The sequence below is a fragment of the Pipistrellus kuhlii genome, unplaced genomic scaffold, assembly GCF_014108245.1.
Source record: "Pipistrellus kuhlii isolate mPipKuh1 unplaced genomic scaffold, mPipKuh1.p scaffold_m20_p_20, whole genome shotgun sequence".
In the NCBI taxonomy this organism is placed as follows: Eukaryota; Metazoa; Chordata; class Mammalia; order Chiroptera; family Vespertilionidae; genus Pipistrellus; species Pipistrellus kuhlii.
In genome coordinates, this window is record NW_023425516.1 from 7635928 (window position 1) to 7662697 (window position 26770).

At 47.2% G+C, this 26770-nt stretch overlaps 1 protein-coding gene across 1 annotated transcript in view; it reads right to left on the reverse strand.

Annotated features, from left to right (window-relative positions):
* Positions 1 to 22127, reverse strand: part of NTM (neurotrimin) — an 814150-nt gene extending 792023 nt beyond the window's left edge. Inside the window, exon 1 of the mRNA XM_036449152.2 lies at positions 21734 to 22127. Within this exon, the coding sequence (XP_036305045.1) occupies positions 21734 to 21815 (82 nt within the window). The 5' untranslated portion in view covers positions 21816 to 22127. The remainder of the gene's footprint in view (positions 1 to 21733) is intronic.
* Between the last annotated feature and the right edge of the window lie 4643 nt (positions 22128 to 26770).

Here is a 26770-nt window from a genome sequence, read left to right on the forward strand (position 1 = left end):
CATGGGATGGATGCAACCTTCCCCTTTGCTCTGAGTGGCTCCTGCAAATTGTCATATATATATATATATATATGTATATTTTATTGATTTTTTACAGAAAGGAAGGGAAAGGGATAGAGAGCTAGAAACATCAATGAGAGAGAAACATTGACCAGCTGCCTCCTGCACACCCCCACCAGGGATGTGCCTGCAACCAAGGTACATGCCCTTGACTGGAATTGAACCTGTGGCCTTCCAGTCCATAGACCGATGCTCTATCCACTGAGTTAAACCGGTTTCGGCTACAAACTCTTTATAGGGCTGAATGGTGAATCCACAGAGCCCTCCGTCACTTCCCATCTATGGCTCAGTCCGTCCCAGGTCCCTCTTGAACTAGGCCAGCAAAGCGCGATTTAACGTGAAGGGAGGGTTGGGGGCAGACAAGGAAATCTCACAGGCCCACTGGGCTTTCATTCTTGCTGAGAGCATGGGAAACACAAAACTAGGGCTTGAGTTCCCCTTTCAGAACTCGGGGAAGGAAACTTAAGGGAACGGGGCAGGGTTCTTCAGGGGATCTGGCTGCGGTGTGCCTGGGAGAAGGAGTCCGGGGGACAGTGCCAGCCCCTCGGAGCGGGAGCGAGCCTGCATGTGAGCATCCCTGGCTGCAGGGCGGACAGGAAAGTAGGGCAGCGGGAGGCGCGGCTGCCGCAGGCTCTGCCTTCCCCGTGGGCCTCCTGGGAGTGCGAGTGACTGCACTGAACAAAGTCAGTGTGGCAAGGCCCCTCCCTGCACACTGGCCTGCAGGGGGTTCCCCGGGATATCAGAGAGCTGTAGACCCCTCAGGGATATAGGCCCCATTGGCTGGGGAGGGGGCCAGTAAGAGGAAGGGGGAACCTTGGACCTTGTAATTAAGCTCTATCTCCAGAGAATTCAGCTTTTCAGGAGTAGGATGAGGCCAAAACCGGTTTGGCTCAGTGGATAGAGCGTAGGCCTGCAGACTGAAAGGTCCCAGGTTCAATTCCAGTCAAGGGCATGTATCAATACCTTGGCTGCGGGCACATCCCTAGTGGGGGGTGTGCAGGAGGCAGCTGATCAATGTTTCTCTCTCGTCCATGTTTCTAACTTTCTCTCTCTCCCTTCCTCTCTGCAAAAAAAATCAATAAAAACAATATATATATATATATATATATTTTAAAATAGTAAAGCTGCCTGAATATAAGGTACTTTAAAAATAAAAAATAATTTAAAAAAATAAATAAATAAATAAAACAGAGTAGGATGGGGACTGAAAGGCACAGGTGAGTTCGGCCACTGGGTGGGGCTTTAGTCCTAACCATCTGGAAGGAGGTCCACTTGGTGATGGACAGGAGATGGATCTCCAACCCCGGGACAGGAGCCAGGCTTCCCACCAGGGCCAGGCGCCCGCCCACCTGACTACTCTCTTCTCCTGTCCTCTCTTCCACCTGCTCCAAAGGCAATCCTTCTAAAGGCTCATCCTTCCACAGCGATGCTCTACTGCATTTGCTTTTTCTTTTGTCTCTAACGGGCTGGCTTCCCCCTTGACCCAGGGACTGGGCAGGGCAGGCATGATGGACAGCTGAGGCCTCGGAAGCCCAGCCCTTTCCCCAGCCAGGGCTCTGCGGGTAACTGGAGGGCTCCGGTCTCTGGGCTGGCATGGCCCAGGCGCAGAGCCCATGGACGTTGAGGCGCTGTAATATACAGTGACTTTTCCCTTTAATGGGATTTTTCTAGACCACTAGGAGAAAAAGATTCCATTAACGACACTACAAAGGCCTCCACTTATTAGTATTTTAGAATAGTGGCAAAACATTTTGTGAATCTAATTATTGCTGACAAATATGAAAATTGAAATCAAAGTTAAATTTTCAGCTACAGTGCCTCCTAGGCCACTCTCTGACTTCCACGATTGCATCAATGCGTTTATTCTTCCAGCAGTTTCAGCAGAAGATTGGCTATTTTCCCTCTCCCCTACTCCCGCTGGCTTCCTCCCCACCCCCACTCTCTCCCCGGCCGGGACCCTATATATTTTGAAGCATTAAATCTGACATATTCATCTTGGTGGCTGGCATGAGCTAACCAACCTCATGTTTACCTGTCAACTATAGAAGCGGGCTGAGCAGGGGGCTGGGGCAGCTGTTTCTCACTCCCCTTCTCCTTCCACCCCCAGTCCCAAAGCCTTCTTGTCCCCTCTTCCCCCACCCCCCCAGATAAAAGTCATTTGACTGATTTCAAATTCCTCCCGATATCAGGGCAGAAAAAAAAAAATAAAAGGCTTGTCAACACCTTTCTTTCTTTTCCTCTATTAAGCATACTGTAAAATCAATCCCTTTTGTCACTTCTCTCTGCTTGCGAGAATGTTTAATGGATGTCAGGGGAGCTAATGATCGCTGGGAGAAAATTCATTTCAGATTTGCTATTTATAAAGTACTCAGTGCTCAGGTGGGAAATTAACATGAGGAAGGAGCCGGTGGGCGGGGGGAGAGACCGACGTATAGAAGAGCTGGGGCCCTGCCAGACTGGCAGTTGCCACCTTCGTGTAGGTGGCCCGCAAGGCATTCTGGGGCCGGGGGACGCATGTGTCAGAGACACTGTGTGGGATCCTGAAAACAGTACAGGCACAGGAGACTCCCATACTTTCGAAAGTTGACCTTGCAGAGCCAAACTTATCCCAGCAATAAAGTCACACCTAGAAGGCCTCGCTTGCTCACAGGGCTGTGGAAAGGCTTGGCTACAATATCACCCATCAAACTTTGACCAGGGCCTGGCACAGACTACTGGCGCATGTTTAATAAACATGAACTTCCTTCCCACGGCCCCATGGCCCCTGCAAGGATCAGGACAGGGCGGGTGAGCACACAACTGCGCAAGAACCTGGAACAGGCCACAGTGTGCTCACACTCAAACCCACATAGCCCTGAGCCTCATCCAGGGCCTTCAGCATCCAGGTGGTCCCGTTAGCCTGTGGTTCTCAAACTTGGGTGCCCATAGCCAGCGTCAGAATCCCCCTAGGGCTTCTTAAACTCACACGGCCTGCCTCACTTTAAAGTTGTTGGGAGTCTGTAGCTCTGGGGGTGGGGGTTTAGAATCTACATTTCTGACAAGTTCCAGGTTAGGCTGCTGCTGCTGGTCTGAGAGCACACTTTGACAACTGAGGTTGACAGACAACTGAACTGTGCCCTGAAATGTCACCATCCAACTAGCACCTCCAGATACAGCTAGTGCTTCCCCACCAGCCTTCACACACACACACACACACACACACACACACACACACACACACACTCTCCAACCAGTACAGACTCAGAATTTCCAAGCAAATCATTAAACGTGAGTTCATTTGTGCCAAATTGTACATTCCGGGTCAGTGAGGCGAGTACTCTGGTTAATCTGGTTTGCTTCCATGGGAAACCAAGCCTCAGTTTCCCTTCTCCATAGCTGGTGCCTCCCCTGCTCAGATGGGTCAACTTTGCCACTGCTGTTCCAGAAAGTTCCCGGGGCTGCACCTGGGGCTCCAGGTCAGAAAGCCCTCAGTCCCCCTCACCGTGCTAGTCCTCCCTCTGTGGCCTTCTTGCCGATACTTCTGTTCGAGCTGGATTAGCTGCAAATCTCCTTTGATCACTCACTCTGGGTTGAAACAGACAACCTGTTGCCACGTGTTTGATGACGGCGTCCCAGGGGAGTTCCTGTGTGTAATGCAGCCAGTTACTGTACACGGGCATCCCACGCAGGCGTGGAGCTGCTCATTCGTTGTCTTCGAGGTTGCTTTTCCGGCTCTGATTTTTCAATAACAGGCTTCTCGGGACGCCTTTAAGCTCCAGAAATAAGCCAAAAGCTGTTTCTCTGGTCATTTATTGAAATGCACATGAGCCAGGAGAGGGGAAGGGAGTCATTTTAGGAGTTATTCCCTGGGCTTTGGAAGCCTTGGTGGATGGCATGCTCGCTGCAGGTCTGGAGGCCTCGTGGGAAGTGGGTTGGCTCACAGACACCCTGACACGGAGGCCCATGAGGAAGACTGACATGTCTCCTGGCACCTGGCTGCTGCTTCCCCCAGGCCGGGCGGGGATTCTGGGCACCAGCAAATCGTCCTGTCAGCAAGCCGCTCCCTCAGTTGCATTCCGTTAGGAAGCCTGTCCTTTCTTCTCTAGTCACTGCCCTACAGGCCCACCCTCTGAGGGGGCTTCATGTCAGCAAGGACAAGGAAGGAGGCGGCTGGGAGAGCCCTGCCCCAGAGCCAGAACCGCTTCATCTCTGCAGAAGCTCGCTCCACATTTCTCCCACGGGGATGCGCTTGCAGTGCATGAGCCATAGTAGGTGCTCAGTTATTTGTTTTGTTTTTTTTAATATATTTTTATTGTTGATGATATTATAGATATCTTTCATTATCTCCCTATCTTTCCCCCCCTCCTCCCAGTTCCTACCTACCCGCTTCCCAGGTCTTCACTAGCCTATCGTCAGTGTCCATGGGCCATGTATGTAAGCATATACATTCTTCTCATCCCCCCACCCCCACAACCATGTATGTCAGTCTGGTCCATGCCAGTCATTTCAACTGAGGAGAGGAACTTTCTGGCATTGGGCCACTTTTCACCACCATCTCCTCTCTCTCTCTTCCAAATGTAGATTTCACAAATAATCCTATCGGCCAGGAAGAGCAGCCATTCTGTTTCTGCCCTGCCAAATCATATCCTTCCCCAAGAAAGAGTAAAAAATAAAATACAATTTAAAAACAAACAAACAGAAAGCTATTCAAACTTGCTTCTACCTTTCAGACACTTGGTTCTGATCAGACTATTGCCCTGAGAGACATGACATTATGAACGAAAGTCAGGTTCCAGATCAAAAGAGAACAAAACAAAAAATGCCCCAGTTAAGTTTAAATTTTGGATAAATAACAAACAATGTTTTAGTATAGGTATGGGCTATGCATAATCAGAAATTATTGCTTATCTAGAATTCAAATTTATTGGGCATCCTAGATTGTTATTTGCTGAATCTGGCAAACCTAGATAAAGGGAATATGCATTTACGTGCATACTTTACATATTTTCATAGATGGCAGACTACAAGATTGCTTTGTCCTGGTGGATTTTTTTCTAAGGTGGGACTATCCCAAAGAAACTAAGGCCCCTCCAGTGAGGGTAGGACTCATGACTTCTTCCCCGCACCCACACACCCACAGAGCCCAACTTGGGAGAGATCAGGGCTCCCTTCCACCTTCTTAAGTCCTGGTTCTCAGAATGTAGTGTCAATCACCCAAAGGGCATCTTTTTGTTTTGCTTTGTTTTTGTTTTTGTTGTTGTTGTTAATTTTTAAATATATTTTATTGATTTTTTACAGAGAGGAAGAGAGAAGGATAGAGAGTTAGAAACATCGATGAGAGAGAAACATCGTTCAGCTGCTTCTTGCACATCCCCTGGGGGTGTGCCCACAACCCAGTACATGCCCTTGACCAGAATCAAACCTGGAATCTTTCAGTCCGCAGGCCGACACTCTATCCACTGAGCCAAACTGGTTTCATCTATTTTGCTTTGTTTTTTTGTTAATCCTCTCATGAGGAATTTTTGCCCTTGCCTTTTTTCTTAGAAAGAGAGAGAGTGGAAGAGAAGGAGAAGGGAGAGAAATATTGATGTGAGAGAGACACGTCAATAGGTTGCCTCTGAACATGCCTCAACCAAGGCCAGGGATCAAACCTACAATCAAGGTCCCTGTCCTTAACTGGGAGTTGAACCCAAGATCCTTCAGTTCAGAGGGCCGACGCTCTAACCACTAACACACTGGCCAGTGCCTGAAGGGCTTCTTGAAAGGCAGACAGCTGCATGTCAGAAAGGTCCATGCTTTCTGGTTCAGTGGCTACATTTTGGCAGCCAAGACTCTAACCACATTATGTGGCACAAACCTCTTCCTCTTTCCCTCATGCAGGTGAAACGGAAATGGCTGGGATGGCTCCATATGAAGGCTGGGTACAGAGATGAGTAGTTAGAGTAAGTCTCAAAACACTTGTCTATTTTTTTAGCCTTTTTCATTCTTGCCTGGCCTTATTTATGCCATCCCCTCAACATGAAAAGTCTTGTGTATAGTGTCACACTGTGCTGATCCCGTGGGAAGGATGTTACCTGCAGACAGAGCATGTGCAAAGGCTCTGTGCTGCTGAGGGCATCAGTGCTGGAGTTCAGGGCCAGTGTCCAGGATGAGAGAGGCAACTTGAGGAGGATGCTGAGAGCCAGAGCAAGAGAGAGTCTGGGCAAGAGAGGGAAGGGCATTCTTGGCCTAGATAAGGAGCTCGGGCTTTATCTCGAAAACTAGTGAAGGTTTGAAGTAAAAGGCTAAGGTGACAAAAGGTGGGGGTTGTTTAGCAAGATCATTAATTATTGGCAATATGGAAGGTGGCAGCAGGGGACCTATGAAGAGGCAGCCTTAATCCAGGAAGCAGTGATTTAACCTCAAAGGAGACAGTGGCAAAGGTGGGAGCGGAGGGGCAGACCCTGGAAAACTTTCACAGGCGGAACCAAGTCGGTGATGCTTGAAGCAGGAGGATGAGATGGAGGGGAGGAGACCAGGATGACTGCAATGGGGAGCTGAGTCACTAATACCCTTGTAGGATTGTTGGCTTTTGCTTCTTCAATATATATCGAGTCACAGGTTTCATGAACATAATTCAATTACATAGGAATCTACATTCCAAGGAGGTTTAAACATCCCATTTTATAGATGAGAAAAATGAAGGCTTCCGGGGGAGGGAAGAAAAAACAAAAACACTACATCCAGAAAGCTAGAGTTAATCATAGAACTGGGATTAGAAAAGAATATTCTGATCGTTGTAGGGATCAACAAATACATTTGCTCTAAATACCCTGTGTAAGCTGTAAAACTACCTTTGTCATTCCTTCGGGAGTTGACTTAAGAAAGGAGTTGGAGATGAGCTGTGAGCATGCTCGGGGCATGATCTGCTACCTTCTCTAAATGGTAGGGCCAGGACCAGACAAAGAAATGGAAAAATAAGGCAGGGGTAGGTTATATTGTATCTTAAAAGTCCAGGGAAAAAAAAAAAAAAAAAGAATGCCACCAGGAGAGAAGTGATTAATGCTGCGTGGACACTTTCTGATGTATGAGTCAGAGTCAGCTCTTTTGCTCCTTATACAAGGAACCTTTTCAGTTCTTTTCTGCTTTCTGAAAAGGAGTCTATAGAGTTGTGGAGACACACATAAACCTGTACAAACATGTGTGCAAACACACACCTTCCTTGAATTAGGCTCAAAGGAAAAAAGCCATCAAGTTCAAACTCCAACTTCCTGACACCAAGCTTACACCGTTACCTGAATCCACACCATGCCAAGGACAGCTAATTGTCTCTGTCTCTTTTTAATTTTTTTTTCTTTATTGGGGTAAAATACACATTAAAAAAATTTACCATCTTCACCACTTTTTAGCCTTCTCTCCAAAACTTCTGTTCTATTTGGATTAACTGCAAATGTCTTGAATAGCTCGTTCTCTGTTGAATCAAACAACCTGTTGCCATGTGTCTGATTACTGCGTCTCAGGGGAGATCCTGTGGGTGATGCAGCCAGTTACTGTGCACTGGCATTCCACGCAACCGCATTAAGTACATCCACATTGTTGTGTGTAACTATCATCACTGTCCATCTCTACAACTTTTCATCATCCCAAGCAAAAATTGCATCCATTAAATTATCACTCCCTATTCATGCTCCCACAGGCCTCTAGTAACTCCTCCTCTTTCTCCCTCTTGAATTTGCCTATTTTAGGGACATATCTTCCTTCTGGAAGAGTACTCTGATCTGAAAAATCTTCTAGAAGCTGCCATGACTTGTTTCTACCCCAGCACTTAGCATGTTGTATTAAATTGTCGACTTCACTGAGTATAAGAACTATGTCTTATTGTTTATGGTTAGTATACAGTACAGTCTGGATAAATCATTCTGAAGTGGATGAAATATAAGTGCTAGTAAGAGCTTGGCCATGCCCTTGGATCTATTATGTTGCTTGCTTGCTTTTTTTTTTTTTTTTTTATCATTCACCTTGATGATGTGGGGATGATATTTCTTTATCATTTGGGGATGACACAAAGCTAATGGTGACAGCTCATCAGAATACAAAAATAATTTCAATTGATTTAAATAATGGGCCCAAGGTACAGAGAAAGTTCAAACACTTAAAAAACATTTTTAGAAATTTACTGTAAGCAAGGATAGGAAAAGTCTTGTATAAAAGCATTTTTGTCAAGAGGAATGAGCACAATATCAATGTGAGCCAGTAGTGTGGTATATCTGGGGAAAAAAAGATAGTAGACTAGACCTATAAAACTATAAAGTCCAAAATATGGTGTGTAATAGTCTACTCCCCACTTTGCCCATCAGACCGCTTTGGGAAGAGTCTGTCTGGTAATGCCTTTTAGTGGATCATTATTAAACTGGAGCCTCTTCAGAAGATAATGATCGGAATGATTGGTGGTCTAGAAGTTGTACCTATGATATTCATGAGAAGAAACTACGAACATCAAGATAAAATAAATAGAGTCCATGATAGTCATCTCTTAACAAGTGGATCACATCATATTACTTGTGTTTTGCGTTGCTCTAATTGGTAGAAGTTAGGAAGAGGTAAATTTTTGCTCCATGTAGATTTATTAGAATTATATTAAGCTGCAAGTAATAGAAACCTAATTAAATAAAGATTTTTTTCATGAGTGATAATAAGTATGGAAATATGTATTCCAGAGCTGCTCCAACTGCTAAATCATCTTGAATCTGAGGTCCTTCTATTGCTGAGTCATATCAAAGTGACAATACTCAACTATTTTTTTAATCTTCACCTAAGGATATGTTCATTGATTTTTAGAGAGAGGGGAAGGGAGGTAGAGAGAGAGAGCGAGAGCGCGCTCAGTGTGAGAAACATCACTCAATTGCCTTCCGTATGTGCACAGACTGCGGATTGAACCAGCAACCTAGGTATGTGCCCTGACTGGGAATTGAAGCCACAACTTTTCTGGTGTACAGGATACAAGATAACACTCCAACCAACTGAGCCACCTAACCAGGCTATCCTCTTCTATTTTTAATTTATCAAAACATCAAGTCCATTTGCTTCACCCTGAAATCTTCCTTCTTTGCCATTCTTCAAGTGTGTTGTTTGTCCTCCAGTTTGAAAGCTAGCTCTTAGAACTCCAGGGAGTATGCCAATCTCTCATTCAAGAAGAGGGGGGAAGAGGAGGTTTCCATTAGCGCAGGTTTCCTCACTACAATTCTCTAAACCCCACCCAGACAATGTGCTCTTATATTCTATTAACCATACCCAGCCATGAGGGGAGGTAGGAGACAGTTTTTGAATGGGCACATTGCTGCCCTGAACACATTTATAGCAGTGTTAGTAAAGAAAAAGGATAGAATTTGGTATTGTGGAGGCATCATAAATGCCTGTGAGAACAGTGTTTTCTCACACTTTATCAGCTATGAAAAGGGGTGCTAACAAAAGTTGTTCTCAGCTGTATCTGCATGATATAATCATCTGTAGTTATTTTGACCTAGTTAATGAGAAATTTTGTGAGCCAGGATGAGACATCTGCATATCACAATCTCCACAGGTATTTCTGACAACCAGAAATGAGGACCACCACTCCAGTAGTGCCTGCTCACTGGAAGTCTCTGAAACTGTTGAACAGGAATCATGAACATCATTTGGGCGCAAGTGTGTTGCCTAGGGTGGAAGATTGGGCAAATTTCAAGGTATCTCGAAATTCTAGGAGTCTGTAAAAAGAGCTCTTTGATGTGGTGATTAAATTTATTTGGCCTTCCAAAGTGCAAGAAAGTAGTAAAAAATGGTGTGTGAAGACATTTAGATCCTTCTATTAAGAAGTTCTAAGGAAGGAGAAATATAAAACAGTTTTTGTTGTTGTTTTTTTTCAGAATTAGCAAAATGGTTTCTCCAACTACAATGTCTGTGCATCACCAATCACAGTGAGAAAAAATAGCTAACAATTAATCTTTTCTAAGCCTGGGCCAAGTTTCCCTCTGACTGTTTTGGGGAAGAGTCAAGTGACTTAATGGAAAGTTTTGTGGAAGAAGGAGAAAGAGTCGATTTGAATAGCAGATAATCAACACTTGAACACTCCATCTTCTCCAACTAAGTAGATCCATCCAGTCCACTGTCCTCTATTCTTAGACCTAACCTTCCCTTGCCCTGTTGCTCTCCCTGATGCCAACACAAGGTCTTACTCATCTGATCTGTTGCCTGCTAGAGTGACTATTTTCTCTTCTTGGGAAATTTTAGCCAGAAATACTGAGCTCATCCACCATTACCTAGATGGCTAGAACATGTGGCTTATTATTTATTACAGCCAGATGGTATTACTAATATATGGATTACAGATTCAGGGTCCAAAAAAAGATCTTATCAGAAAGAAGATGTGAGTTGACTCTAACAAGGTGATCTCAGAAAAGGTTGTTGTGTACGTAGTAAAACAGCACAGGTATAGGATCACGAAGGGTTGAATTAATAATAGTTTACTGTAAGTGAGCAGTTACAGGACTCTTGGATACCTAATGGGATCTCAGGTTTCTCCTTCTTTCTCTCCCACCCTCCTTTCTTTCCACCAATAAACACTGAGCGCCACATTGTGCCAAGAACTGTGCTGGGTGTGCTAGGAATGTAAAGATAAATACTAAGTCAATTCCTGACCTCCAGGAGCTCATGGTCTGGCAAGAGAGATAGACATGTAAGCAGGTGGTGAATATGACATAAATACAAGAGTAAGGAAGCAATCAAAGAAGAGATGAGGGGCTTCAAAGGATGCTGAGCCTGGCATTCTGTACTGATTTCCAGTATTTGCCAAGCCGGCAAGGGTAGCCCTCAGCTGAGGGAGCAGTGAGCACCTGTGTCCTGAGGACAGGGAGGCAGAGGATGCCCATGAGTCCATGGAACCAGGAGAATGTGGGGTTAGGAGAGAGGTTGGCAAGACCCTGGGGACTCCCTACACCTTTTCAAAGAGCTGAGACTTGATCGTGTTTTGATTTAAAATTGGGAGAGGCCGTCTTCTGTAATACTTTGGGTTGCTCGGAGCCAGGGGGAGAAGAATTTTTTTTAAATATAATTTTATTGATTTTTTACAGAGAGGGAGAGAGTCAGAAACATCGATGAGAGAGAATCATCGATCAGCTGCCTCTTGCACACCCCCTACTGGAGATGTGCTTGCAACCAAGGTACATGCCTTTGACCAGAATCGAACCTGGAACCTTTCAGTCCGCAGGCCGATGCTCTATCCACTGAGCCAAACTTGTTTCGGCGAGAAAAATTCTTAAAGAAGAAAGCAGAGTACCCACAGTAACTCTAGAAAAGGACAATAGGCACCCTTCCTATGATGATTACAGAGAAAACAGGAGAAAAGCCTGGGCTATTGAACCCAGTGAAGAGGAGCTTTGAGGGAAAAGGGGAGGGAGTCATGCTTTCAAATATTTGAGGAAAAGTCGTGTTGAAGAAAAATGATTCGTAGTAGCAATCATAACGCTATTAGGTAATATTTATTGAGGGCTTACTATGTGCCAGGCAATGTTCCAAGCACTTTATCTACAGTAACTTATTTAATCCTCGTAACAGCCTTAAAGTAAATCCCAGTTATCTCCATTTCATAAAAGAGGTAACTGAATCACACAGAGGCTGATTAAATTGCTAAGGGTTTCAAACCAGGAAGTGACAGAGCCAGCATTTGAGCCCAGCAAGATTGCACTCGCTTTTATAATTTCTTTCCAGACAAATTCTCCTTTGTTTCCCTTTCCTTCCTGTCTTCCTGAAGGGTCAGATACAGTAAACTATTTAGAGAGATGGAAGTCTACCCTTATTGGAGATGGAAGCTGGGGGGCTACTGCAGTTGCATTTTTGGGGTGTTAGAGCTCAGAGAGGGATTGGGATAAATCCTCTTGAGAGTTCCTCAGGGCTTGAGTCAGTTGGGACTCTGGGGTTGGCTGACACAGCAGTGTGAACACTTTGTGAGTTACCCAGCAAGGGCCCTTGGCACACATCTGCATGGCAGCTCCCTTCCACATGTGCCCCGAGCCCTGCTGACTCCACCCAAACAGAGGAGTGTCCATTCCTGCATGCACTGCAGGAAAGGACCTGGCTTGGAAGGGGGAGCCACCAGGACTCCTGCCTAACCCGCTAGCTGCACCATTCCCACTGAGATTCCCACTGAGATTCCAGGCCTGAGCCTTTGCTGGGAATGAGGAGAGACATGGGGGCTCCAGGCTGGATAACTGACTCTTAGGGAGGGAAACAAGGAAGGCTGTGACAATCTTCATATGAATGGAGCTTGCTTAGCACTCTCTAAATCCAGCTCTCGCACATTCTTTATATATATATGCATATATTGATTTCAGAGAGGAAGGGAGAGGGAGAGAGAGAAAAAAAACATCAATGATGATAGAGTCATTGATTGGTTGCCCCCCGCATACCCCCTACTGGGGATCAAGACCAAATCCCCAGGCATGTGCCCTGACTGGGAATTTAACAGACATCTCCTGGTTAATAGGTAGATGCCCAACCACTGAGCCACACCCGCCAGGCTAACACATTTATTCTTTCCACTGAGCCACACCCGCTGGGCTAACACATTCATTCTTTAAAAAAAAAAAAAAAAAAAATTATACATATATATATATATATATATATATATATATATATATATATAATTGATTTTTTACAGAGAGGAAGGGAGAGGGATAGAGAGTTAGAAACATCGATGAGAGAACAACATCTATCAGCTGCCTCCTGCACACTCCCTACTGGGTATGTGCCCACAACCAAGGCACATGCCCTTGGCCGGAAACAAACCTGGAACTCTTGAGTCTGCAGGCTGATGCTCTATCCATTGAGCCAAACCAGTTAGGGCCACATTCATTCTTGACACACATGCAAATGGCTCTGGAACCTCTCTTACAGGATTGAGCAATTATGAGTCAGTATCATTCCTGACTCCTGGTACCTGAAATGCAGGGACTAGTTAAACCTTTGGCTCATTCTAAGAATGCTGACCATATAAAAATATAGATGAATATGTGGATACATGCCATAATCCACAGGATGCAGCCTGCAGCGTTTGTGGCGCACACACACACTCACACGTTCTGACTTCGGTCGCCAATCTGTGAAGAAGTTTATATCCCTAACTTCCTGCAAGCAGAAAGCGCTGTGGGTGTTTTCTTGTAGTACCGCTACCTTTCAAGCACTGTACTCCAAAAGGCTATTCGCAGGATTGCAAGATGCTGAAGCTGAAATGAAACTTGAAAATCTTTTTAGACCTCCTGCTTTATTTCAGAGATGTGGCAACTGGGGTTCCTACTCAAGCTCAAAGAACATTTTCAGTTGGCTGTAGAGCAGTGGTTCTCCACCTTCCTGATGCCACCACCCTCTAATACAGTTCCTCATGTTGTGGTGACCCCAACCATAACATTATTTTTGTTGCTACTTCATAACTATAATTTTGCTACTGTTATGAATGGTAATGTAAATATCTGCATTTTCCGTTGCTCTTAGGCTCTACAGATATTTAGAGAACCACTGCTGTAAAGCCTAAGACTATCAGAAAACACAGGTATTTACATTATGATTTATTAACAGTAGCAAAATTACAGTTATGAAATAGTAACGAAAATAACTTTGTGGTTGGGGGTCACCACAGCATGAGGAACTGTATTAAAGGGCAGTGGCATTAGAAAGGTTGAGAACCACAGCTGTAGAGGGACGTTTTTCAAACCTGGCCACAGCTTAGACTCCCTTAGAAAGCTCTTCAAAATATTAGTGTGGAGCCCCATCACGAGGAGATTCTGATCTAACCGGTCTGGGGTAGAGTCCAGACATTGGAATTTTTACAAAGTTCTTCAGGTGACTCAATGATATTCCATGTTTGAGAACCACTGGCTTGGAGAAGGAGAGTATTGTAAATACATCTTGCACTTATCCTACAAGACCTACCATCTTCTGAGGAAGGGTCAATGATAGAGACTGACTCTAGGCTGCTTCACTGGGAAGAATCACAGACCTGTGAGAAAGGTTCTACACGAGAAAAGTTGAGAACAACCACCTCCACCACTCCAGAAATGCAGGGGGAGGCAGTCAGGTGAGCGATCCTAACCTTTTAGGGGTGGCTACAGTGCCAGTGTGAGCATAAGAGAAGCGATGTTCCCTTCGGGTACATAGAGCTGAAGACACAAGTTGATGAATTAAAATATGTATGTCCCAACCACAACATTGCACCAAAGGAGAATGAATAGTGATGAGTTTATTATTCTAGGAATTCTCAATTAAGGTATATGAGTGGGTAGTAAAAAAAAAGGTTCTCAAAAGGATGTCATCTTTTATAATATATATATATTATTGATTTTTTTACGGAGAGGAAGGGAGAGAGACAGAGAGCTAGAAACATCGATGAGAAACATCAACCAGCTTTCTCTTGCACACCCTCTACTGGGGATGTGCTCGCAACCAAGGTACATGCCCTTGACAGGAATCGAACCTGGGACCTTTCAGTCTGCAGACTGACACTCTATCCACTGAGCCAAACCGGTTTTGGCAAAGGATGTCATCTTAAATGAACCCCAAAGTATGAACCCTCACAGAAGTTCCCTGAACCTCATTTTCCTCATCCAGACTAACGACCTGAGAAAATCCTTGCCCTGTCTTATATGTGTTCTCCTCTTGACTCCTGAGCCCTCCAATATTGTGCAGAAGGCAGGTCAAAGAAGTGGACAGACCAACAGACAGCGGAGACGGTGCCAAGGATCAACCAGTAACCTGAAGGACAAGAGGCCATGGTGACAAAGCCAACTAACTTCTACCGTCCACACACTAACTGAAGGTGCATCCGACATCCACGCGCCCCTGTTTGGTGGAGACACCCTGGAGCAAAGACAGCATCTCCTGTTGTTCACTAAGGAGAGGCCAAAGCTGTGCATCCTCCCCCATGGCTCCCGACCTATAAACAAGGACAAGGGGCAGTTGCTTTCTTGCCAAGCATCAGCATTTGCGCAAAAAACAAGAGGCATGTCACTGAGCCTTCCCCTGCTTCTGGTACTCCTGTGGGGCTTCCAGGTGGATTCCAAAGGATGGTAAGCCAAGCCAAATCTGGGAGAAGGTTCTCTGTCTTTGGTCTCATCCTTTAGGTGATTCTAGTCACTGCTGTGTTCCCAGCACCTCAAACAATGAGATGCTATACCATGAGATATAGGTAGTAGGTGCTCAATAAACACTTGCTGCGTGATTGAACAATTACACAGAGTCTGGGAGTTAGAATTAGTGGCTCAACCGAGAGGAAACAAAGGCTGCACCTCTAGAAAGTGAGGTTGAATGAGCAAGGGAAGCCAAAGCCAGCCAGTCTTTTGATCTGTCTATTATTGTAAAAGGTGATACTCTTAGAGGAAGAAAAAAAAAAATCAAATTCGTTACCTAAGGTGTCCTTAGTAACAAAGCTGAAGAATGTGTTTTCCAATATTTGATTTCTTAGCCTGACAGTCTCTCTTGAAATACTCTCCTCTCTGCACCGAAACTGTGGATCTCTGTTGGTTCGCGTTGCAGTTTTGCAAATGACTTACAGAGCTCTGGGGCAGGGAGACTGTTTCTTCTCGCAGATAAACAAAAGGCCGTTTCTCTAATGTGACTTACGCAGGGGGAGAGTCTGTGATCTGCTGTGGTTTTGGAAGGAGGAGAGAAGCAGAAGAGCAAAGGAGGGCGACGTTGAAGAAAAAAAAAAAAAGAATGAGGAAAATTGGAACAAGCGTGGCATAGAAGGTGAGCAAAAAGCAGAAAAGAGGCAAGGACAAATTGGATACAGGAATTCCTGCCGGAAATATCCAATGGCTGAGAATTCTGCGGCCTGTAGGACCCCAGCTCCCTTACTGGGGATGGCTCAGCTGGCCCACCGATTCGCTGGTCTCCCCTCCCTCCTACGGCACCCTGTCATCCGGGCTCCTTGCGAACTGGAAAGACAGTCTGTCCCCTCCTTCTCCTGGGCCAGCCTGCAGGGAAGCAGAGCAACCCCTGCCAGCTTGACCTAGATCTGTCAGCTGATCAATTATTTTTCCCATAGAGAAGGAAAAATGAAAAGAAGAAAAAAGGTGTGTGTGGGGAGAGGAGGGGGAAGGGGGGAAGGAAGAAAGGAGAAAAGAAAACGGGGGGGGGGGGGGGGCAGAGAGGAAGATAAGAAGGAATGAGGAAAGGAAAAAGGGGGAGAAGTGGGGAAGTGGGGAGAGAGCAAATGAACGGTAACGTTCAAGACATCTATCTTTTAAGTGTAAGCTCTTTTAAGTTTAAGCAGCGACCGCAAGAGAAGGCTTAATCCAGAAGGTTGCATAAATAAATACATAAATGCTTCAAATGAAACATAAAGCTCTCGGGGGTTACTGAACAAAACCGTAGTCAAAGCCAAAGGCGGAGTCGTCTGTTTCGATCCAGTTTGGAGCTAGTGGTCTTCCCTCTTCAACACCTGGCTCCATCTCTCGCCCTCCCCAAGCTCCTCCTGTCTGCAGTTCACCCTACCAGCATCGCCTCTCCTTCTGCAAATGGATGGGAGGCAAGCTCCCTGCTGCTACTCCTTCGGAAGCCCCTCTGGTCTTCCCTGGTGCCCTCTCTAACGAAAGGGAAGGTCAGGGAGTCACTGACTCCGGAGGTCAGGATGGCTGCCATGGCCCAGCCCAGCTCCAGCCCACCTGCATGCCCTTGATCACCTTCTTTTTGCATGTTTTCATTTTTTTTAATCTTTAATTTGTTCTATTGAATTTCAAATGACTATAGACATAAAGTAAACATGTAACAAGCCAACAGAGCAGAAAGGAAGTAAACAGCATAAATACAACCCGTCTCAGCATGGAGTTCCACTTAGCACCACATGTCTGGGGTGTTACAGCCATTAATGAGTCCTTATAACACCCAGGGGACGTGGGCCCCAGCCTGGCAGGCAGGTGGGGAGACTGGCTCACGCAGGGAACGGTGTTTCCCTACAGAACACACGGCAGGCTCTGAGTTTAGGTGGCCAGGCGCCCCCCTCCCTCCCCCCCAGCTAAGCTCAGGACTGGCCTGGGATCTGGCCTGCTTGAAGATTCTGCAGAGGTTAGATCGAAAGCAATGTGCTTTTTGTTTTGTTTTATTTTGTTTTGTTTTTGCATTTCCAGCATTCTAGTTGGTGGGCTAGCGCAGGCCGTCAGCTCCAAACTGAAAAACCTGGAACGGAGTCAAATCCCAGAGGAGACAGTCCCATCCAAAGTGCCGTCACCACGAGCCCGCAGCCAAGAGCCTGTACCTCTTCCCAGCACATGTTTCCCTGCCTGCCTGCACCCAGTGTCCCGTTGTCACTTCTTAGGATGTCAAGGGAGCTCACTCCCACCCTAGGGGCAAACTGGAAGAAGCCAGCAGTGGCTCCCGCAGCCCACTCATGACACTCATCTGGGGCTGGTGCGTCTCAGGGCTGCATGTATGAGGAGGACAGGGCCCTGGGAAGTGCTAGAGGACCGCCTGGAGCAAAGCACCGCAAGCAGGGAACACCATGACCCCCAACGACACGGATCAGCACGCCTACGTACATGCACCGCAGGAGACGCCTACTGAGAACCCACAGAAGTGGGGATTAGGAGTTGAAGCTAACCCTTTGCGCTTCTATTTGGCTTTAAAAGTGCAGAAAAGGCCCAGCTGGTGTGGCTCAGCAGTTGAGCATCAACCCAGGAACCAAGAGGGCACCGGTTAGATTCCCAGTCTGGGCACATGCCCGGGTTCCAGGCTCGATCCCCCGTAGGGGATGTGCATGAGCCGATTGATGATGTTCCTCTTTCATTGCTGTTTGTATAGATATATACATATATCTCTTCCTACCTCTCTAAAAATCAATAAAATCATATTTAAAAATAAATAAAAGTGCCCTAAAGAAGGGACCAGCACGAGGACCAGGCTTGGCACCTGGCGGCAGAGCTGTAATCCCAAGAACGGCCTCTGTGAGTGAGGCCTGCTGCTCCCAGCGAGCATGTCCCGCAGCCTGGCCTGGGCTCAGGGGCCACCTGGGTAGGAGGGTGGAGGGGCCCGGCCTTCTCTGTGCTGTGTTCAGCTTGCCCATAACCTGCTCTGGCTGGGCAGCTCCGAGCACAGCAGCTGGGATCCACTCCGTAAGCGTCTGTCCCTGTTCCTTGCCTCGGTTCCAATTTATTCCTTCGCTTTATTTGTGGCCATGCTTCCAAGCGCTCACAAAGGCCAGGATCCCATCGTCCCGAGCTGATTTTTCACTTTGCCAGTAAACACTGTTATGGCCTCCACTGCTTCCCTCCCTTCTCAGCAGCACTGCCCAGCGCGGGCTGCTGCTGGCACCCAGAAGCTGGCAGTGAGTGGCAGGAACTTGGCTGGGCTGCCCAGCTGAGCGGACTCCATGCCGTGGGCGCTGAGTGAAGGAGAGTGTGAATTCGGCCCGGTGTCCCTTCCCATCTCTGCCCTGCGCTCGCGGCTCGAGTGGGCAGAGAAGCAGATGTGGAAAGGGAGGGAAGATGAGAAAGGTGAGACGGGAATCCAGCCATGCTCCCCGGAAGGTGTTAAAAAGAGTAGCAATCCTTCGAAAGAGAAATGGTTGGGTTTCTAGAAAGAGAAAATCTGCAGTACAGCCAGCCATTCTTTCAGAGCCTCTGGGTGGCAGAAGGTGGGTGGGGTGCTAAAAGGACATTGCCCAATTGGGGGTCCCCCTTCCCCCACTCCTGTTCCCATGGAGAGGAGGGCTGGTTCATCAACCCAGGGTGCCCTAGGGCCAGAGCCCCAGGGTACCAATCACCCCTCCCTCTTCCCCTCCTCCCTCCCTCCTGCCCATCACTAATCACCCCTCCCTCCCCTCCTCCCTCCCACCTGCCCATCACTAATCACCCCTCCCTGCCCCCTCCCTTCACTAATCACCCCTTCCTCCCTCCCTCCTGCCCATCACTAATCACCCCTCCCTTCCTTCCTCCCTCCCATCACTAATCGCCCCTCCCTCCCTGCCTCCTGTCCATCACTAATCAGAGAAGATTCCCTCAGAAGCCTCCTCCTCCTAAGTTGGATCATGGTTGCTGGTTGGGAGTGGGGGTGGGGGCAGGTCAGACAGGGGTCCATCACCTGCCACTGGCCCGCACACACCTTTTCCAGAAGGCAAGCCACCCTAAGCAGCAGCTCCAGAAAGAGCCAGCTTAAAACAAAAACAGAGGAGGAGAAAAAATTGCCTGGGAATGTGTGCTGCATTCTAACTAGTCCCACTGGGTCAATGCAATAGGGGTGGATTATTGCAGCCAAGACCTGGGCTGCCTCCGTAATTCTGCAAGTTTGATAAGAGCTAGCTGGCAGGTTCCCAGTCTCATCCCTGAGCGAGAAAGCAGCCGCCACCTTTGCTGGTCCAACCTGCATGTGGTGGGGGTCTTAGGGGGTCCCTCTGCCTTAAATACAGGCAGCCTGGTTCTGTAGGACAGGCTGAAGCCGGTGTAGCACTGGCTCTGAGGTGGGGCTATTTTTTTCCTTAGGAAATCCAGGATGTGGGAGCCTGCGAGGAGGTCTGAAGCACCCCTGTCGCTTCCATCCCCACCCCAAGATGGAAGCAAGATCACAAAACCAGACTGCACCCCGGGGAGTGGGGCACCAGCACTTTCCACTCATGTATTCACGGATGATTCAAAGTCTAAGCAAATATTATGCTTCCCCGCATTTATTTCTGATGAAAAAATAATCACGTATGCTAATTTATATGTAAATTCCGTTTGGCCCTGGGGCTCCTGGCATGCAGCCAGTGGGGGAAGTTTGGCTGTGGTCTCCGGTTTGATGTTACAGATAGAAAAGGCACAGATCTCTCAGGACCAGTGGGAAGTGATCCAGGACTCAGACCTGTGCTTTCCCTTCCTCGTTTCTGTGGCTAGCACCGCAGGAGCCATTTCCCCAGGAGAGTCTGGCCCTGAGCTCACTGTATCCCCAAGGCCAGGGCTGGGGTTCTGATCTCCCTGTGTGAGTCTTTGCACCCTGAACAGGCTGGGTGCACACATACCGCTGCACACACAGACGCTCTCTCTCTCTCTCTCACACACACACACACACACACACACACACACACACACACACAGACGCTGTCGCTGCTCCATGTTACGTAAGAGGAGTCATTCAAGGATGCCTCCAAGTTAGCTCCTCACTCTCCCCCCACCGACGTCTCCATGGGAGAGGAGAGAGGTCCCGAGGCTGGAGCTGCAGGCGCCATCGAGGCTGTCCCGGCAGGACCCACCAGTGTGACTTCCTTGCCATCTGACTCGGAGCCCTCCAGGCCCCCTTGTGCCCCAGCCAAGTGTGCACCCACATTCGATTCTTCCCATCCTTGTGCCTCTGTCCACCTTGGGTGGGCCCCATGGCAGCCCCTAAAACCAATGTGGAGGGGACAGAAGCAATATCCAAAAGCCTACCCTCAGAGATGGGTCAGGACTCCAGGTGGGGATTCAGTGGAGACCATGCAAACCCCATACTGCAGGAGGAGAAGGGAAGAGGTGGGTGGGACTCCCCATCTTTTTCTCCCTTAAAGGGCCAAACTTTCCTCGGGGAACACAGCTGTCCAGGTCAGAGCTTCTGCCTGCTGGATCACCCAGGGAAAGTTTCTCTGCCTGTCTCAGTCCCTTCGAGTTCAACTGCCTTTAATAAAAAAAAAAAAAAAAAAAACAAGTCAGACTCCCCCCACCAAGGGCAGTGTGGGTGGGAGGAGCAGGTGAGCAGATACTGCTGCTGCTGGAACGGAAGAGCTGGGACAGAGTGGGGGACCAGTCAGTGCAGCAAATGGACCTGGGACTGAAGCTGATTCCAAAGGCACCCAACACGGTCAAGATCAGAGCATGCACTTGGCCCAGGAGCAAGCCCAGACCTCAGCTGCAGCCAGAGCTTGGCTTCCAGTCCAATAATAAACAGAAAATTAGCATTCGGCTCTTACTGCCTCTCTCCCTGCAACTTAGAAACGCTGTTCCGAATTTCAGAGCCCCGTGCAAAGCGTGCCTGTTCCCGCTGCTTCTCAGCAGCTCCTTGTCTCTCCCCTACCCTCAACCCACCAACCCCCCCCCCCCTCCGCCACAAACACACCCCCAAACACATTCAAAACTAATGCAGTTGTTTCACTGAAGCTACAAACCGCTTCATTCCTTCACGCCGGGTCTCCCTCTGGCCAGAGCCGTGCAGGATGCAGGCACCTGCTTATTTCTAGCCTGCCTTCTCCCTCGCCTCCTTTCGGGAGCCTTGCAAGTTTCCTGGCAGATATTTTAAAGTTTCCTCCTGTCATTTCTTCCCAGTAACACAAGCAACACATTAGCGACCCTGCTGCCCTGGGAATCTGTCATTTCCCCCCCTTCTCCCCTCCCCACTTCTGTGTGTGCTCTGTTGTGTGTGCGTGTGTGTGTGTGTGTGTGTGTGTGTGTGTGTGTGTGTGTGCAAGAATGTACATAAAGCCGGGGAGAGCAGCACACAGCCACGCACCTACACAGGAGCCAGACACCTTTTACTTAAGCATATATACCCTCCATTCCAGCAGCAGCCAGAATGGAATCAATATCCTCACAGCCTGGTAGGGAGGATGGAGTCCCAGCCATGCTGTTTGAAACGCTCTCTCCTCCACCTGCAAACCGCGCAGCGGAGCCGACCGGGGAGTCTGCGAATCGCATAAAGCTCTGCTCTCCGTACCATCCCCGGCTCTACGGTAGGCAAATCAATAGCAAGCGCTTACCTTGAAAGAGAAACAGAGCAGCCAGCCCCGTGAAGATTGCCCAAGAGATAGAATTGTGCATTTTTGCCTGGATGGTTTTCATGCTTTTTCTTTTTCTTTTCTTTTTTTTTTTCTTCTTCTTCTTTTTCTTCTTTTTTGTCAGGTTCGGTTTTTTCCTCCTTTCTCTCCTGACAGATCGCGTCGCTCTCCAGCTCCTGGAAGGAGATGTAAATCCACTGTGTCGCTGAAGGACACGGCAAGAAAGCCAGCCGAGAGGGTGTGAGAGAGTGTGACTTCTCAGTAATTATCTCTACTCATACTCTGGCACCGAGACACATCGCACAATCTGGCCCTGGACAGCCCTCCTACAAGCTGCAATCATTGGTTCTAATCCAAGGATTGACAGAGCTACAACACCCGCCCGCGGGTGCGCGAGAGCACACACACACACACACACACACACACACACACACACGAATCATTTACTGGGCAAATCAGGCTAGCTGATTAAAGAGACAGGAGCCTGGAGAGATGGAATGATAAATGCCACTTTGGCCCTTCTATATTACTTTCATTTTTTAAACTGACAGTCTCAGAGCCCCAAGCATCAAAATCCCTTTCCTTCTGGCATTCTTTGGCCTCCTGAACTCAGATTCCCTCTGCACTGGAAAAATCCCACAGCCAGCCATGGCTTACGGGAAAATTTAAAGGGACATTTTCATGCTCGGTGAAACTTGCAAAGAGAAGTCAAATCTCATTTCTTGGTACCTATTTTCTTCTCCGATAAAAATATCATTCAATGACAGGGTTGTTGTTTTTTTTCTTCCCCCCTCTCTCTTTCTCTCTCTCATTTTCCCAATCAACCTTCTATTTAGTTGCTTTGAAAATAATAAAACAGTTTATGTTCTCCTCCTGTCGCCCTTGGTTCAGTATTATCTTATTTTTCATTCACTTAATTTATTTCCTAAAGTCATCCATGTGCACATGACACCATGTAAGGGAATAAGGCTTCTGAGGTTTGAAAAGGACTGCAGTCTGAATACAGAAAACCTTCTCCAAATGAGTACAAGGGATGAGTTTATTTGGCATGTCTCGGTTAATCTACATTCACTAAAAGGAATAATGTAAGTGCTGCGGTTTAAATTGCAGCAAGAGAGATTGAAGTTAGACATGCGGAAGGACTTTCTGAGAATAGACTCTGTGTGGTTATAAAATGTCCCCTGTTGCAGACATTCATCTCTTTGGTGATGGGTGAGAATAAAAATCAGAAAGAAATAATCGAATGGGTGTATTGATTTAAAAATTTTTTTAATTTTTTTTTATTATTTCTGAGAGAAAGGGAGAGGGAAAGAAACATCAATGATAAGAGAGAACCATTGATAGGATGCCTCCTGCATGCCCCCTACACGGGATCAAGCCCACAACCCGGGCATGTGCCCTTGACCAGAATAGAACTGGGACCCTTCAGTCTGCAGATAGAATTTTTATCTGACGCTCTATCCACTGAGCCAGACTGGCTAGGGCTGTCCTGAATTCTTAAGAGACCTTTTAACTCTAAGGCCCTAGCAGTGAATGATTCAAATTTCTAATTCCTTCCTATGGGAAGCACATTATATGATGGGAACAGAAATTCTGGAAAACAACCCCTCACAGAATCGTCCCTGACTGATTGGGATGAATTCATGCCATCACAATGCCTGGACACACATGTTTGAATAATTTCTTCCAGATCTCCACAGCTAATTATTCTACTTCCTTGCAACCGCATAATAACTTTAATATATATGTTCTTTACATAACACAAAAGTATGTATGTCTGCTGTTTATATTTAGGAGTGTATGGAAATGGTACTGCCATCCACCCGTGTTCTGCATGGCTGTGGCCCCTGCAGGTTCATGGCCCGGGGACCCTGAACGGAAGGAGCACCTGGATCCCTGTCTCATCCCCCGCAGACCTGGGGACTGTGGGCATGTCATTTGACACCTGTCAACCTTGGCCTCCCATCTGTAAAATTAGACAATTAAAATAATGTCTAAGGCTTCTTTCCATTTTAAAGCTATTTTATGTTAATGGATTTTCCCCCTGCCACCGTGTTCTAATTCACATGTCCATCAAAATGTTCTTGATTTTGTAAGCTCCCAGGGAACCAAGTTTTATCTCCCTACTAGTCTTTTTATGCAGGGTCTGCATACAGCCATGTGCAGTGCAGTGCTTCGGGATGGCTCTGGCAGGGGCGTTGGCTGCCCAGAGCGGAAGGAAAGGTGGCTTGTTCTGACCATCACCCCTCTCCCTCCAGATCGACAATGAAGATCATCCTCTTTCGTTCTTACTCAGATAGGCAGAGACACTAACGTTTGTAAATGCCCTTACCCTAAACGGCAATAAATCTGTATCTGTCCCAATTTTTCACTAAGCACCCACATGTGTGGCAGCAGTAACAAATGACTAAGTCTACTTGATATTTATTGAGCCTTTGCTAGTCCCTATTTTGCACGCATTTTCCTCATTAGTTCCTATGAAGGGGGACAATAATCCCCATTTTTTAGATGACGACATTGAGTCACAAAGAAAATGTGCTCACAACTATTATACATGGCTGGTAGCCATGGAGCCAGGATTCGAACCCAAACATTTGTCTCTCAGACCAACATCTAAATTACTGTCTCCTACTAAATACCATGAGGGATGCAAGCACATATCAGATATTCTTACCTATAACTCTGCTATTTTAATAGCGTATGAGATTACAAATGATATGAAACAGCACGCATATCAGTCAAAGTACAGGAAAGCCAATATGTTACTCTAAGGATGAACTGAGTTGCCTATGGTTGGGACACATAGTTACTCTGATCAGAATGCAAAGAAGTAAGTGATGAGTGGGCATTTTCTAAGATAGTTTTTAAAAGTCCAATAAGAGATGGTGAAAGTGAGGTAGAGGCTGGGTTTAAGGCAGAGGAAATAATACTGCAGGCAAGGATTACCATCAATTAAACTAGACATGAGCCCTAACTCGTTTGGCTCAGTGGATAAAGCATCGGTCTGCAGACTCAAGGGTCCCAGGTTCGATTCTGATCAAGGGCATGTACCTTAGTTGCGGGCACATCCCCAGTAGGGGGTGTGCAGGAGGCAGCTGATTGATGTTTCTTTTTCACTGATGTTTCTCTCTATCCCTCTCCCTTCCTTTCTGTAAAAAAAAAAAAAAACAATAAAATATATTTTTTAAAAAATAAACTAGACATGAAAATGGACCACCTTTATCTGGACCCCTGAAACCTAAAATCCCCCATTTTGCCCTGATATGTTGTAATAAAAAAAAAAAATTAAGAGATAAAACAGCCAAAACCAGTTTGGCTCAGTGGATAGAGTGTCGGCCTGCGGACTCAAGGGTCCCAGGTTCAATTCTGATCGGGGACATGTACCTTGGTTGCAGACACATCCAAGGGGGGAGGGAGGAGAGGGTTCAGGAGGCAGCTGATTGATGTTTTTCTCTCACTGATGTTTCTGGCTCTCTATCCCTCTCCCTTCCTCTCTGAAAAATCAATAAAAAAAAATTTTTTTTAAAGAGAGATAAAACAATGTATGCTGGCACAGTTTCTTATCCATGTTAGTTACCCTCTCCACACCAACATGCCTGGCACATGGCAAGCACATTCAGCACACACTGTTCATCTTCAACGTGGCTTGTGGACCAAGACCAGCTGCAACTGGCTAGGTTCAAACCCAGTTCTGTCCCCAAGGGCCTATAGGGCTTTGGTGGAGTCATTTCAAGCCCATCTCTGAAACAGGGATGGCAGATTACAGCTCTGTCACAACCATCACCATCCGTCATAACCAGCAGCTCATCTCCACTTGTTTTACTATTTTAATCAGAGGGAGATGGATGCGGTCTTCGGGGTGTCATTGGGAGGAGCGAGGGGAACCCAGGCTCCTGCTGAGATCCCTTTGGAACTGTGCTTTGTGCCTTCACTGAGGCTGAATATATCCTGGGGGACTGCTCAACCAAAAGTCTCATTTGGACTCTGAGTGCTGCTAAGTGCTGAACCATCCAGAGAGCCATATCTCTTTCAATGCTCGGAGTTACCACACAGAGAAACATGTCCCAGGGGCCTTCATGTTTCTCCTGAAGAGGCCACCTTCCCCTCTCTGACGTGGAGTGCACCCCAAAGTCACCCCCTCGGGCCTGTGGATCATTCGGCAGCTCGCTGGTGTCACTGCACATCGCAAAGCTGAGCCTGGCCTATCCACAGAAGGCTTTCATTCAACCTAATGAAAAGAGTCACATTGACGCAGTCAGCGTTTTTCCTTTCTATTTTCCATTTTTGCTTCAGGGGCTCTCAGGCCTCAGCGCTGGGCTACCGTATTGCTGCAGCGGCCTCCCCAGTGGGCACCTGGGCCCTGGCGTGTCAGGGTGTCTGCGGCAGGGCTGAGGAATCGCTATGGCTACGGGTGACGCAATGGCTAGAGAAGCTGATTGGGGGAAGCTCTGATTGGAAGGGGACGCTTTGAAATGGCAGCTCCTTACTCCACAATCAAAGTTCCTTCCTCCGTGTCAGGAGGCCCGGGCACGTCTAATCAGGTGTCTGCAGGACCGCGTCTGCCTCCTGGATCAGCCAGATGCACGTTCTGCACCATTTCCTTCCCAGTTCGAGGGTTAGGGGAGGATGAGCGGTCCTGAAACAAAATGAATGTCAGAAAAAGAGACCTCCCATTCCAGGCAGAATGGTATTCTCTCCCGGGGCGTTCAGAGAACTCTATTACAGAAATGACTTTTCCGTTTGCAGATAAGGGCTAAGGAGGAGACGTGAGAAATAAGGGATAAGAGAAGGGAAACAGAGGAGGTATTTAACTTCAGAGGAAAGGGCAACTCGGATGGCATTTCATAAGCCTCTCATCCTCAGGTAGCTGAGGATGCTGCATGGTGTGTGGCGAGCTGGTACAGATAGGGATTGATTCTCTGCGGACGGCCCCCACGCACACCTGTCACCGCCTCAAACCGCACGGAGAGTCCTGGCTGCCCTGCTGTCCAAATGCAGCTGAACCCTGACAGCCGCCCT